Consider the following 14,614-nt stretch of genomic DNA (forward strand, 5'->3'; position numbering starts at 1 on the left):
CGCTCTTGAGAGGCCACGGTCCTGCCGCTGTTGGATTCCGAAATGACTTGGTAGACGTTGCTCCTTCTTACGCGAGGCTTTATACAAACCTTTCACAAACCTACAACAATAAATGACAGAGAAATTCACTACACATCCTTTCCTTAAGTAAAGAATGTAGATGGCGTTAGCTACTGTATGCAGTTGGACTGAAATTCTACTCTTTTGGATGCCCAAACGGGTAGTTCAATTCACGCTAACTTGACGTTTGTTACACGCCGTCTCCATGACATTACAATTTTAATTTCCCAGAGTATATTTTGATCTTAAAAAAAAACGTATGCATTTAGCAGAGAGTACATCCAAGTGTGAATGATACGGGAGTACTGTCTAAGACGCGCGAAGTTTATGAAGGCTTTTCCAATGCGATGTACGCAGCTGTTCTTGAGTTTCTCTGTATTATTAGGGTTTGTGTTGAAGAATATGGCTTGAGATATTGTGCATTACTTTGGTCGTTAGAGATAAGACGTGACAGTCAGATATTACTGCTAGACTTGGTTCCGAGTTGTTCCGAACTGCTAAAAGCCACCACTGACTCTTACTTGGGTCTACTGACATTTACGAACTCCTGGCTTATACTGATGGGACGCACCTCCCTTGCATGAGTCAGCTGGTGCAAAAAAGTACTGCAGTGCATTACCATACACGAAAGCAATTTTGTTTATAAATTTTTTAAACTCACAAAACGCGGAAACGTCGAAAATCACATTTAATATTATCTTTAAAAGGAATAAGTTTATTAAATACTTACCTACTTACTACGAAAGCTATTTCCTTTTGAGGTCCAATCGGACGTGAAACAGAAACTACAGTCAAAATGACAAAAATAAAGTTTTATTTGTGATTGCTTTTTTGTTTTGCTTTGTCCCTATTCTTAACCTCGTTTGTGTACATAGTGTAATGTACATATAGTTTCTGTACATATCGTATTGTGCGCTAAACAATGCAAGTTGCTGCCCTTATGTTAACACTATTTGATGAAATGAGTCGCAAACACATCTGAATTTCTGTAACTGTATGAGTCGCAAATCCATTTGAAATTCTGTAACTGTTTTCTGTCAACTAGACAATGCAAGGTGGTTCCCTTATCTAAACACTGTCTGAAGAAAAGAGTCGCTAATCCATCTGAAATTCCGTAACTCTATTCCAGTTACCATTTACTAAGAATGTTTAGAAAACTGAAAACGGCATACCAAACAAACCCTCCTATGAAATTCTGTATTGTGCAATGCGAAGAACAGTGCTACTGTGCATGACGTCACAGTACGTGTCTTGGAATAGTGACACACAGATCCAACAGGATTAAAATTCTGTGTAAAATTACGACGGAACTTTGAAAGAATAAATGACCAAAACACTTCTGTTAAAGTGCCGCGCAAATTTACGTGCTGAAACTGATCAAGTAAAATTCCGAATACTGAATGTCACACACACCAACACGTAACATTGCACTGTAAGAGTAAGAAATCCTGACACAAGAAACGATATCTGAACTTAAGTTTACAATCATTTTGAAATGTAATTCTTGAATGTAAATAATCTTATTGTGTCCTAACAGTGATGTTAAACCTGCTCCGACAAATCTCGTAACTTACCTTGTGGCAACGGAAACTAGGTACTGTGTAAGAAAATGCAGCGCAGCTGCAAACTAGCTAAAGAAAACATTGCCCAAGTGCAATGCAAGGAAAAGCCATTGCGCTAAGTTCATCATACTTCATGTTTGCTCTGAAGCCATTGCAATGACACACAGTTGCAAAAATAAACCTTTAAAAGGGGATAGTGAAAGAAACTGAATTTACGTAATGATACAGATGAGACTAGCACTTAAAAATGTGTTGTGGAGCTCGGTTTCATCCATCCTCACTTCTTATAAAATTCACTCATGTGATTCACTTCTTATAAAAAAAAACCTATCTTATTCGCAAAAAATCTATTATCTGGTGCAACGATTGATCCTAGGAAATCCACAGGAGCCAACTATTTTAATGTAGCAGAAATAATGGAGCACAGTGTGAGATAATTGGTGGTTCAACGTTTTTACAATGTTAGTATCTGTTTGAAACATTACATACACTTTTCTCCATGTTATTGAAATATCATATCACACGGAGTTGATGAAAATATTTGCTTGGACCGAAATGAGTGTAGTGTAGCATATGGACAGTACTCTGTCGAAAAGTAGACAAGAGCGGAAGTGAGTTGCCACAGAGCCACAGGTGGTAAGGGTGTTACGCACTGAGAAGCAAAATATGGCCGACAGGCATTGTGAAGCAGAGCCGGCTGGGCAGAGTAGAGCAACAGCCGATGCTGCAATACTCTAGCGGAAGGATGAAAGCCCTTCTTCACGTGCCAACAAGGTAGTGTTCAGAGTACGTGCCTTAAGCCATAAACGAACATAGTATCGTGCATATGAGTACTTAGCCATTTGTGTTCTAAAATATTCTCATCTCAGAATCACAGCCTACACCACGAGGCTGGGAGACCTGGAGCGACATCCTGGATTGCAGTACAGGGTCTGTTGTTTGACCACAAGATAGGGCAGCTTGCTCTGACTCTTCAGAGAGACTCAGCCGGAGCAGAGAGCTGTCCGTTCGCTGGAGGGAAGTCGCCACTGCATCCGCGGTATTGTCAGCTGTGCTGCTGCACTGTCATCACCGCCATAGTCTGAGACTTTCCTGACAGTGGCATTCGACGGACGCCATGCTCGGCCCTGCCCTTTGCGCTGTCAGCAGTGCGGGACTACTATTTCTAATGAAAGGCAACTGGATGCCTCTACAAAGCTCTTCCCGATATGCTACAGCCAATGGCCAGATGAAGAAGTTAATTAAACAAATCCACCGCCTTCCTGACATCTCATTTACCCTCTACAGGTGACAATCCATTGGCCGCCTAACAGTAACTAAGATGTGTATACTAGATGAAATTATTCACAAGATCGTCAGGTACGCACGCAAGCCAAAGAGAACTATTTACAAAAGAAAATTTGAAAAGAATGTTACTAAAACCAAGTAATACTGTCTTAAGGCAGTGTTTGCTTTGTCACGCCATATCTCTTCCATATCTCTTCCATATCTGTTTCGATCGGTTCTCTATCTTGTTCTTTAGAAGTGTCATGGAGAGAGGAAGAAATAAAATTCTCAAATGCTATTTTTCGAATAAACAACAAGGCGCAGTTGTTCTCTCGGCTCTCTTCCCCACCACTTTTAACCAAAACCAATGGAGCGCGAGACAAGATATCAGCAATGAAGTTCTAAGAACAAGGAATGTAAACAACACAGAAGTGAAATTCCTGTAAGTACAGAGCCCAACATCTTAAACTATCGTGTATTTATTTAGATGACATCAAAAACTGAAGAGCACATGATCCATGTAAACCATAGTGTGCTTTCTATATAAAAAATAAACAAAATTTAGAAAATACCCATACAATAGCCATCGTCACTAAATCAATGGAGGAATAATGTCGCTCCGCTTTTGTTAAGACATGACCAGCAAAAGCTGTACTTTTTTGTACAGTTTTGAAATAAATGAGTGCCAAGATCATTCTTTGAAGAATCTGTTGACAAACAAAAATCACAAGATAGGTCTGGATGAAGTAACGCAGGTGCCGTTTGAGTTTGTTCATCCGCCTGCCATACATTGTTTTCCCAATACGTTCACATAATCTAGAACTGGAAAGAATCTTCAGACTTAAAAAACGACGACAGAAACTTATTAAGCTTAAATCTGAGGTACCGTACATGACGTTTAGCAGTGGAAACAGGAATCATACTAATGACTTATAACTTCTGTGGATTTAGTTCGATACCTCTTGATGAATTATTGTGTCCAACAAATTTAACTCTCGATCTGCAACACTCTGGTTTCACAAGCTTGACTGTAACACCAAAATGTACAAAAATTTGCAATAGACACTTCAAGATAGCTCTGTGTTCCAATCAAGTACGTCACCACCATGGGAATAATATGTTCTTCCAAGTAGTCAGGAAGGATGGTTATTTAAACCACGAATGAAAGTGACTAAGAAATATTAAGGCCAAGAAGCAATCTACAAAACTGGTAACATACTCCAAAGCACGGAAATGCCGTATTACTTTCAACAGTTTGAATGTAGTTCAGCATGCCAAGAACTTGCTCGTAAGTCAACAGAAGACAGTAGCTTTATGCCAAATAAATTTTTGAAAAGTTCGTTCAAGTTTGTGTTCTGTCAGTCACAAGCAAGATTACACTATTAATCTGTCTTGAGCCATGCACAAGTCTGAAAGATCCACGTATCTTGTTTAGAATATGAGGAAGACTATTATGCGTACTAACTGAGGGTTCAGTAGTTCCTTGATTCAATATTTTCTGCCTTGACTTATTCTCTGTAGCGTACAGGAATGAGTTATGGCGGGACACTAATTTTATTATGTTCCTTGACTCGAAATTTGTACCGAAAATCTTTAAAAGTGCCTGGTCGATGAGTGAAAACAAGAGAATTTAATTGCAAAATGTGGGAATGATGAGTCTCAGAGCAATTGTCGGCTCTATCTATTTTCTCCCTTATCACCCTCTGAATGTCAATAACATGCTCTGCGTCATTGCAAAAGGTAAGTTAATGACTTAAATCACTATGAAAAAAAAATTCGTGTGGAAAATGTAATGTCTGCATCATTAGAAAACATAAACCGTTTACATTTTCTTCCTGTCTAGAGATCCAGTACTCAAACTTAAAACACTCCTACTTTCCTTCAGTCTCTAATCCTACTTCATCATCATTAAATTTCAGAACATCTTTATGTTGATTCAGAAATTCTAAACCTAAAATTATCTCTGTGGTCAGAAGAGCTACAACCAGAAAATTGATAAAAAAAGTATAGCCATGACACTCAAAATCTAAGCAGGTCTGTTGTTTCACATCTACACCCTGTTCTGAAATCGCACCTTCCACTCTTGTCTTCTGTAACAATGTGGTTGAATAGACAGTTACTTTTTCATACAGTCAGTTACATTTTCACATTTGCTAAATGCCGCATTACTAACTACCTACGCAGGACTACCTACATCCAAAACAGCAAGATAAATCGTGATAACAGGTTGGACAACAGAATTTTGATTACAATCATCGTCTTCTAGTAAAGCGTCTCTAATGTCTTCTAAAAATTAACAACGGCATATTCTTTACTGTTAGTACTGCAACTCATTGATGTGTTGAATGCTCGTGATGTGGATTACTGTTTGAGTTAGACGGCCATACGTCAGTCACCTCAACTTGTCTCTGTGGACTCACTCTATCAGTGTAATACAAATTTGGACCCTCATCTTGTCTGTAGTTGCTTTGGTTGTTGTGGCTAAACCCACTTTCCTTTCAGTAATTTATATTGTGAGATGGACTACATTCTCTGTCCCTGCCATGGAAGCTACTTCTGTTATGAAAATTGTTTCTAGCATGCCAATAAGTCTATTGTATGTTTGGCGTCTATTTCCATGCCCGAAGCTATTCCAGTCATCAAAATTTCTATGTAGATGTCAATTGATTCCGCGTTAGTTCAATGAGAACTGATTTTGTGTGTCATCATTTCGTTTGAAGTTGTCATGACTTTTTCTTGCCAGGCGCCCGTAATTATCTGGCTCTACTTCCTGCAGTAAACCTTGAAATATTTCCAGATCGTCTTTGCATCCGTCTTTTTAAGTATAATGTGTCTTAAGTGTACTGGTAGTTTTGTCAAGAAATATGTATGAGTTCAGGATTTGACAAATATGGGTTACTTCACGCCACGTCTTCAAATAACTTGCGTGACTTGACAGTTCTGATTCATCGAAGTTTTTGGCATAGTGACACCGTATTTTACGCGATCATCCGCATCCGGTGACCTATGTGCAGAAAGCAATGCGTGGTAAGATTCTTTATAACTTTGGCATTCTTTTGCTATGGAACGCACCCTTAAAGCTGATTTATTTTCTAGGTATCCGCACATTGATTCTGACTCGTGACTAAATGGTCATTTAAGTGGTAACGAAAATTCAGATAGATGTAGCCAAGCCTAGAGGTGAATTTCATTTCCAAAATTTTAGAACACTAGAAATCAGAACTGTCACTCTTCTGTGTACTCCAATGTTCTTTATTGCACTGTATCAATTGTCCAAAATTTTGTCTGTGAAAGCAAGCTAGCTCCAAAGAATGTTCATCTAAACCCCACACGTTTTCATGCTCATCTAATGAGAATGCCCAAAATCACTATCGCCACCACATCGATTAAGCTTTCTTTCGATTTCTATGACGTGATCACCTATCGCATTTACTTCCAATTGCTGTTGTTGGTGGATTTTCATTTTACCAACTGAAATTCGTTTCAAAGCTTCGCATTATTCTGTTCCCGAAAAATGAACGAGTAACGTATCATCAGAAACCCTATCTGCATTGGTCGGTAAATTTGTCACTTGTGCAGTAAGTTAAATAACTATCTCAGGAATAGTATGTAGCTGTTCTTTCTCTGTTTCCGATTGAGGTGTCAATGCTTCATTCTGTTCACCTATTTCGTGAATAAAGAGGCTGACTTGGTTATTCTTTTCTTTTACTTGAGTGATCACATTCGTCGGCACTACACTGCTTATCTAGGCTAACAACTTTATTTTGCGATGACGTAGATTTGTTACAACATTTGAAATAATCTCATATAATTTTGTATCTCTTACTAAACGTGTTTTCTTCTGTTGGCGCTGTTCTGTCACAGTTTTACGAAGCTTAGTCTCGATAATATTTATTATTGCCATCACGTGATGATGAATTTCTTGCTTAATTTGAATCGATAACTTCTGTATCTGTGATTTTATCGATTCGTGTTTCCTTTTATTTTCTTCCTTAATATGTGAGTTCATCCTTTCCATTGTCCTTTTCTTCTCTCTCTGTGACCTAATATTTTCTTTCTATCTCTTTCTGAGACCTTTCAATCTGAGTAACATTTTTGTTCATATCCTTCCTCATCGTTAGCAACTACTCAACAATAATGACGCTGCCAGTTTCCACAGCAATGCCAACAGAATGTGCTACGGGTACAATTCAGACAAAAGATGCTGACACAAAACCTGAATCTACCGTTGTTGCCTGACGTTCTTGCGAAATGATGTTAAGCTGAGGTGTCTCATCTCCCACTGATTCTTCCTCAGAGCCTAAATTTCCACTAGCAATCAGTTGTCCTGTGCTTTGATTAGATAGTCAATTAGTTTGAGTTGACATGTCTGTGAAGTTTACTTTTACTAAATATAATTAGAAAACTTAAAACTCCATACTAAGGTATTTTTTATTGTGCAGAACAGTGATCGGTGCTACAATGCGTGACGTCACAGAACGTATTTTGCAATACTGACATGCAGATCTAACAGAGTTAAAAATCTACATAAAAATACGAACTGAGCTTTGAAGAATAAATGACCTAAATGCTTATGCTAAAATGCCCTGCAAATTTACGAGACGAAACTGATCAAATAAAATTCAGAATGTTGAATGACACCCTGGAACATGTAACACTGCACTGTAACATTTTTCTTCACCGACATCTGACTCCAGACTATCCCTTGCTAGATTAGGCACAGGAAGGTGATCCACATGTGGCACTGGGCAGATAGCTGACCCGATGTCGGGGTATCTCACGTTCAACTTCTTCTTCCTCAATATAAGTGAGTGGATAGCAGGTTGTTGTTGTTGTTGTCTTCAGTCCTGAGACTGGTTTGATGCAGCTCTCCGTGCTACTCTATCCCGTCCAAGCTTCTTCATCTCCAGGTACTAATTGCAACCTACATCCTTCTGAATCTGCTTAGTGTATTCATCTCTTGGTCTCCCTCTACGATTTTTATCCTCCACACTGCCCTCCAATGCTAAATTTGTGATCCCTTGATGCCTCAGAACATGTCCTACCAACCGGTCCCTTTTTCTTGTCAAGTTGTGCCACAAACTCCTCTTCTCCCCAATTCAATTCAGTACCTCCTTATTAGTTATGTGATCTACCCATCTAATCTTCAGTATTCTTCTGTAGCACCACATTTCGAAAGCTTGTATTCTCTTCTTGTCCAAACTATTTATCTTCCATGTTTCACTTCCATACATAGTTACACTCCATACAAATACTTTCAGAAACGACTTCCTCACGCTTATATCTATACTCGATATTAACAAATTTCTCTTCTTCAGAAACGCTTTCCATGCCATTGCCAATCAAAATTTTATATCTTCTCTACTTTGATCATCATCAGTTATTTTGCTCCCCAAATAGCAAAACTCCTTTACTACTTTAAGTGTCTCATTTCCTAATCTAATTCCCTCAGCATCACCCGACTTAATTCGACTACATTCCATTACCCTTGTTTTGCTTCTGTTTATGTTCATCTTTATCCTCCCTTCAAGACACCGTCCATTGCGTTCAGCTGCTCTTCCAAGTCCTTTGCTGTCTCTGACAGAATTACAATGTCATCGGCGAACCTCAAAGTTTTTATTTCTTGTCCATGGATTTTAAAACCTACGCCGAATTTACTTTTTAATTCCTTTACTGCTTGCTCAATATACAGATTGAATAACATCGGGGATAGGCTACAACCCTGTCTCACTCCCTTCCCAACCACTACTTCCCTTTCATGCCCCTCGACACTTATAACTGCCATCTGGTTTCTGTACAAATTGTAAATAGCTGTTTGCTCCCAGTATTTTACCCTACCACCTTTAGAATTTGAAAGAGAATATTCTAGTCAACATTGTCAAAAGCTTTCTCTAAGTCTACAAATGCTAGAAACATAGGTTTGCCTTTTCTTAATCTTTCTTCTAAGATAAATTGTAAGGTCAGTATTTCCTCACGTGTTCCAATATTACTACATAATCCAAACTGGTCTTCCCCGAGGTCGGCCTCTATCAGGTTTTCCATTCGTCTGTAAAGAATTCGCGTTAGTATTTTGCATCTGTGACTTATTAAACTGTTAGTTCGGTAAATTTCACACCTGTCAACACCTGCTTTCTTTGCGATTGGAATTATTATATTATTCTTGAAGTCTGAGGGTATTTCGCCTGTCTCATACATCTTGCTCACCAAATGGTAGAGTTTTGTCAGGACTGGCTCTCCCAAGGCCGTCAGTAGTTCTAATGGAATGTTGTCTACTCCCGGAGCCTTGTTTCCACTCAGGTCTTTCTATGCTCTGTCAAACTCTTCACGCAGTATCGTATCTCCCATTCCATCTTCATCTACATCCTCTTCCTTTTCCATAATATTGTCCTCCAGTACATCGTCCTTGTATAGACCCTCTATATACTCCTTCCATCTTTCTGCTTTCCCTTCTTTGCTTAGAACTGGGTCTCCATCTGAGCTCTTGCTATTCATACAAGTGGCTCTCTTTCCTTCAAAGGTCTCTTTAATTTTCCTGTAGGCAGTATCTATCTTACCCCTAGTGAGATAAGCCTCTGCATCCTTACATTTGTCCTTTAGCCTTCCCTGCTTAGCCATTTTGCGCTTCCTGTCGATCTCATTTTGAGACATTTGTATTCCTTTACTTCATTTACTGCATTTTTATATTTTCTCCTTTCATCAATTAAATTCAATATTTCTTCTGTTGTCAAGGATTTCTACTAGTCCTCGTCTTTTTACCTACTTGATCCTCCGCTGCCTTCACTACTTCATCCCTCAGAGCTACCCATTTTTCTTCTACTGTACTTCTTTCCCCCATTCCTGTCAATTTTTCCCTTATGCTCTCCCTGAAACTCTGTACAACCTCTGGTTTAGGCAGTTCATCCAGGTCCCATCTCCTTAAATTCCTACCTTTTCGCAGATTCTTCAGTTTTAATCTACCGTTCATAACCAATAGATTGGGGTCAGAGTCCACATCTGCCCCTGGAAATGTCTTACAATTTAAAACCGGGTTCCTAAATCTCTGCCTTACTATTATATAATCTATCTGATACCTTCTAGTATCTCCAGGATTCTTCCATGTATACAATCTTCTTTTATGATTAAGTTATGGTCTGTGCAAAATTCTACCAGACGTCTTCCTCTTTCATTTCTTACCCCCAATCCATATTCACCTACTACGTTTCCTTCTCTCCCTTTTCCTACTCTCTAATTCCAGTCACCCATGACTTTTAAATTTTCGTCTCCCTTCACTACCTGAATAATTTCTTTTATCTCATCATATATTTCATCAATTACTTCATTATATGGAGAGCTGGTTGGCATATAAACTGTTACTACTGTAATAGGCATTGGCTTCCTGTCTATCTTGGCCACAATAATGCGTTCACTATGCTGTTTGCAGTAGCTTACCTTCACTCCGAATTTTTTAATCATTATTAAACCTACTCTTGCATTACCCCTATTTGATTTTGTATTTATGACCCTGTATTCACCTGACCAAAAGTCTTGTTCCTCCTGCCACCCAACTTCACTAATTCCCACTGTATCTAACTTTAACCAATAAATTTCCCTTTTTAAATTTTCTAACCTGCCTCCTCGATTAAGGTATCTGACATTCCATGCTCCGATCCGTAGAACGCCAGTTTTCTTTATCCTGATAACGACGTCCTCCTTCGTAGTCCCCGCCCGGAGATCCGAATGGGGGACTATTTTACCTCCGGAATATTTTACCCAAGAGGACGACATCATCATTTAATCACACAGTAAAGCTGCATGCCCTCGGGAAAAATAGCGGGTACCACGCTGAAATAGCAGTAATATATGTATATTACTGCTATTTGAGCCGGTCTGTTCCCTCCAAACCCTATGGGTGGCTCGTTCAACGTTGGGTTTACCAACCCTTTTAAATTTTCAAAGCAGGAATTGTAGCAAACATGAGGTGCCCACGGTTTGTCATTGTTTTGAGGAGAAATTGCTTGATCACGGCAAACCGTGGACTGTTGATGATTTTATGTCTGTATTTGGTATTACTCTAGATCGACCCCATACTTCAGTGATGTCAAGCATACATAACACCAAACAGTTACGGTACAGAATCTAGTGCTGCACCTGTGTGTCCTGCTGCAGACGTACTGCGTGGACTCCCAGGTGGCGGCGAGCGCGTGCAGCGCCACCGCGCTGCTGTGTGGGGTGAAGGGCCGCGCCGGCACGCTGGCTATGGCGCCGTCTGCGCGCCGCGGCGACTGCAGGGCGCAGGGCAACGCGACGCTGCACCTCTCCTCGCTGCTGCGGTGGGCGCAGGTAACACGCCATGCGTCTCTGACGCCTCGCCACGTTGCGCTACGGTAGCTCAAAACTTTTACAACTGCTTTCCCGCAGATGTCATTCCCTACGCGATAAAGCAAGACCACGTATGTTTGACTGTAGACTGTCATCCGAACACTGCTGATGAAAACCTTTAGACCTTGAACTGAGTTGCAGCGTTGAGATACAACGACCCTAACAGACGTGTGTCTTTACGCGCCGCGCTGCCACAAGGCTTCCTGTACTAAGCACTCTGGTATATAGGGCGTTCCATCTGGGACCAATAAACCCTTCTAATCTCAAACATTTGTGCTGGACCGGTATTAGAACCAGGGTTTCCCGCTTATCTACATCTACATCTACATCTATACTCCGCGAGCCACCTTACGGTGTGTGGCGGAGGGTACTTATTGTACCACTATCTGATCCCCCCTTCCCTGTTCCATTCACAAATTGTGCGTGGGAAGAACGACTGCTTGTAAGTCTCCGTATTTGCTCTACTTTCTCGGATCTTTTCGTTGTGATCATTACGCGAGATATATGTGGGCGGTAGTAATATGTTGCCCATCTCTTCCCGGAATGTGCTCTCTCGTAATTTCGATAATAAACCTCTCCGTATTGCGTAACGCCTTTCTTGAAGTGTCCGCCACTGGAGCTTGTTCAGCATCTCCGTAACGCTCTCGCGCTGACTAAATGTCCCCATGACGAATCGCGCTGCTTTTCGCTGGATCATGTCTATCTCTTCTATTAATACAACCTGGTAAGGGTCCCATACTGATGAGCAATACTCAAGAATCGGACGAACAAGCGTTTTGTAAGCTACTTCTTTCGTCGATGAGTCACATTTTCTTAGAATTCTTCCTATGAATCTCAACCTGGCGCCTGCTTTTCCCACTATTTGTTTTATGTGATCATTCCACTTCAGATCGCTCCGGATAGTAACTCCTAAGTATTTTACGGTCGTTACCGCTTCCAATGATTTACCACCTATGGCATAATCGTACTGGAATGGATTTCTGCCCCTATGTATGCGCATTATATTACATTTATCTACGTTTAGGGAAAGCTGCCAGCTGTCGCACCATGCATTAATCCTCTGCAGGTCCTCCTGGAGTACGTACGAGTCTTCTGATGTTGCTACTTTCTTGTAGACAACCGTGTCATCTGCAAATAGCCTCACGGAGCTACCGATGTTGTCAACTAAGTCATTTATGTATATTGTAAACAATAAATATCGCGAGCGATTACCTTACCATTTGGTTATACATGCACGATTCATGGCCACATTCAAACTTGAATACGTGATCACCCACGCGTCTATAACCCGTACTCATACATCAATTATGTATATTCCCGTGCAGTGGAGATGCTTGAATTGAAAGTCTCTTGTTCAGTGTCGGTGGGTAAATACCATATAGCAGTGCCTGTGTTGTTCACAAACAAAATGCAATGCTCCTTCGGATAGATGTTGACTCTGAAATTATTGGTATATCTGAACACTTCTTAACTAAGGAGATAATTCAGAGGCTTCCTTTACCAGGATACAGGTTGGCTGGCAGCTTTTCTAGGAGCTCTTTGCGGTGTGGGTTAGTAGCCATGTATGTGAAACACGGTATTCCATTTGAGTCAATTGATGTTTCAAACTACTGCACTGAAAAGGTGTTTGAATGTTGTGCAGGTGTGGTTAAATTTAGTGGAGCTAATCTTCTTACTGTTGTTATTTATAGATCCCCAGACGCCGATTTCACAACATTTTTGCTAAAGCTAGAGGAGGTTCTTGGTTCACTTTATAGGAAATACAAAAAGTTAGTTGTATGTGGTGATTCAATATTGATTGTATAAGTGATTGTGCAAGGAAAAGGATGCTGGTAGACCTCCTTAATTCATATAATCTTATGCAAACGGTATTCTTTCCAACGAGAGTGCAAGGGAAAAGTAGAACAACCATAGACAACAGTTTTGTTCATTACTAGAAGGGCATTCTGTTAGCAAAAAGGTGAATGGCGTTTCAGATCATGATGCACAAATTTTAACTCTAAAAGATTTTTGTGCTGCAACACATGTTAAATATAGTTATCAACTTTTTAGGGGAGCTGATCTAGTTGCTGTAGAGACCTTTGTAAACCTTATCAAGGAACAAGAGTGGCAAGATGTTTATAGTGCTGATACAGTAGACGATAAATATATTGCTTTCTTCAAGACTTTTCTCGTGCTCTTTGAAAGTTGCTTTCCGTTAGAACGTACAAAACAGGGTACTAGCACAAACAGGCAGCCTGGGTGGCTGACTAAAGGGATAAGAATATATTGTAGAACAAAGTGGCAATTATATCAAAACGTTAGAAACAGTCACAATCTAAATGCAGCAGCCCATTACAAACAGTATTGTAAGGTGCTTAAAAAAGTTATTAGAAAGGCCAAAAGTATGTGGAATGCAGATAGAATAGTTAAGTCTCAGGATAAAATTAAAACCATATGGTCAGTCGTAAAGGAAGTGGCTGGTCTGCAGAGACAGGTCGAGGATATAGAATCAGTGCGTAGTGGGAATGTCCGTGTTACTGATAAGTCGCATATATGTACAGTATTTAATAATCATTTCCTGAATATTGCAGGTGAACTAAATAGAAACCTAGTTCCAATAGGGAATCATATAGCGCTCGTAGAAAAAAGTGTTCCGAGACTGTTACCTGAAATGCTCCTCCATGATACTGACAAGACGGAGATTGAGTTAATAATTAAATCACTAAAGAACAAGAACTCTCATGGATATGACGGGGTATCTAGCAGAATGCTGAAGTATTGTTCTATGTATGTTAGCCCAGTACTTAGCCATATCTGTAACTTTTTCTTTAGGAGTGATCGGTTTCCTGACCAATTAAAGTACTCGGTAGTGAAGCCACTTTATAAAACGGGAGACAGGGATAATGTTGACAATTACAGACCTATTCCCATGCCATCGGTGTTTGCTAAAGTTATCGAGAGGGTTGTATATACAAGGTTACTGGAGCATTTAAATTCACATAATTTGCTGTCAAATGTACAGTTTGGTTTTAGAAATGGCTTAACAACTGAAAATGCTATATTCTCTTTTCTCTGTGAGGTTTTGGACGGATTAAATAAAATGTTGCGAGCGTTAAGTGTTTTCTTTGATTTCACGAAGGCTTTTGACTGTGTTGACCACAACATATTACTGCAGAAGTTGGACCACTATGGAGTAAGGGGAGTAGCTTACAATTGGTTCGCCTCTTACTTTAAGAACAGAAAGCAGAAGGTAATTCTCCGCAATATTGAGAGTGGTAGTGATGTTCAGTCCCAATGGGGCACTGTTAAGTGGGGCGTTCCCCAAGGGTCGGTGCTCGGGCCACTTCTGTTTCTCATTTATATGAATGATATGCCTTCCAGTATTA

The 14,614-nt window shown here is 40.0% G+C and overlaps 1 protein-coding gene across 1 annotated transcript in view; it reads left to right on the forward strand.

Moving 5' to 3' along the window:
• Positions 1-14,614, forward strand: part of LOC124606337 (membrane-bound alkaline phosphatase-like) — a 143,513-nt gene that overhangs the window by 1,593 nt on the left and 127,306 nt on the right. The window contains exon 2 of the mRNA XM_047138319.1: positions 11,034-11,207. Coding sequence (XP_046994275.1) covers positions 11,034-11,207 — 174 coding nt within the window. The remainder of the gene's footprint in view (positions 1-11,033; positions 11,208-14,614) is intronic.

The sequence above is a fragment of the Schistocerca americana genome, chromosome 3 (genome assembly GCF_021461395.2).
Source record: "Schistocerca americana isolate TAMUIC-IGC-003095 chromosome 3, iqSchAmer2.1, whole genome shotgun sequence".
In the NCBI taxonomy this organism is placed as follows: Eukaryota; Metazoa; Arthropoda; class Insecta; order Orthoptera; family Acrididae; genus Schistocerca; species Schistocerca americana.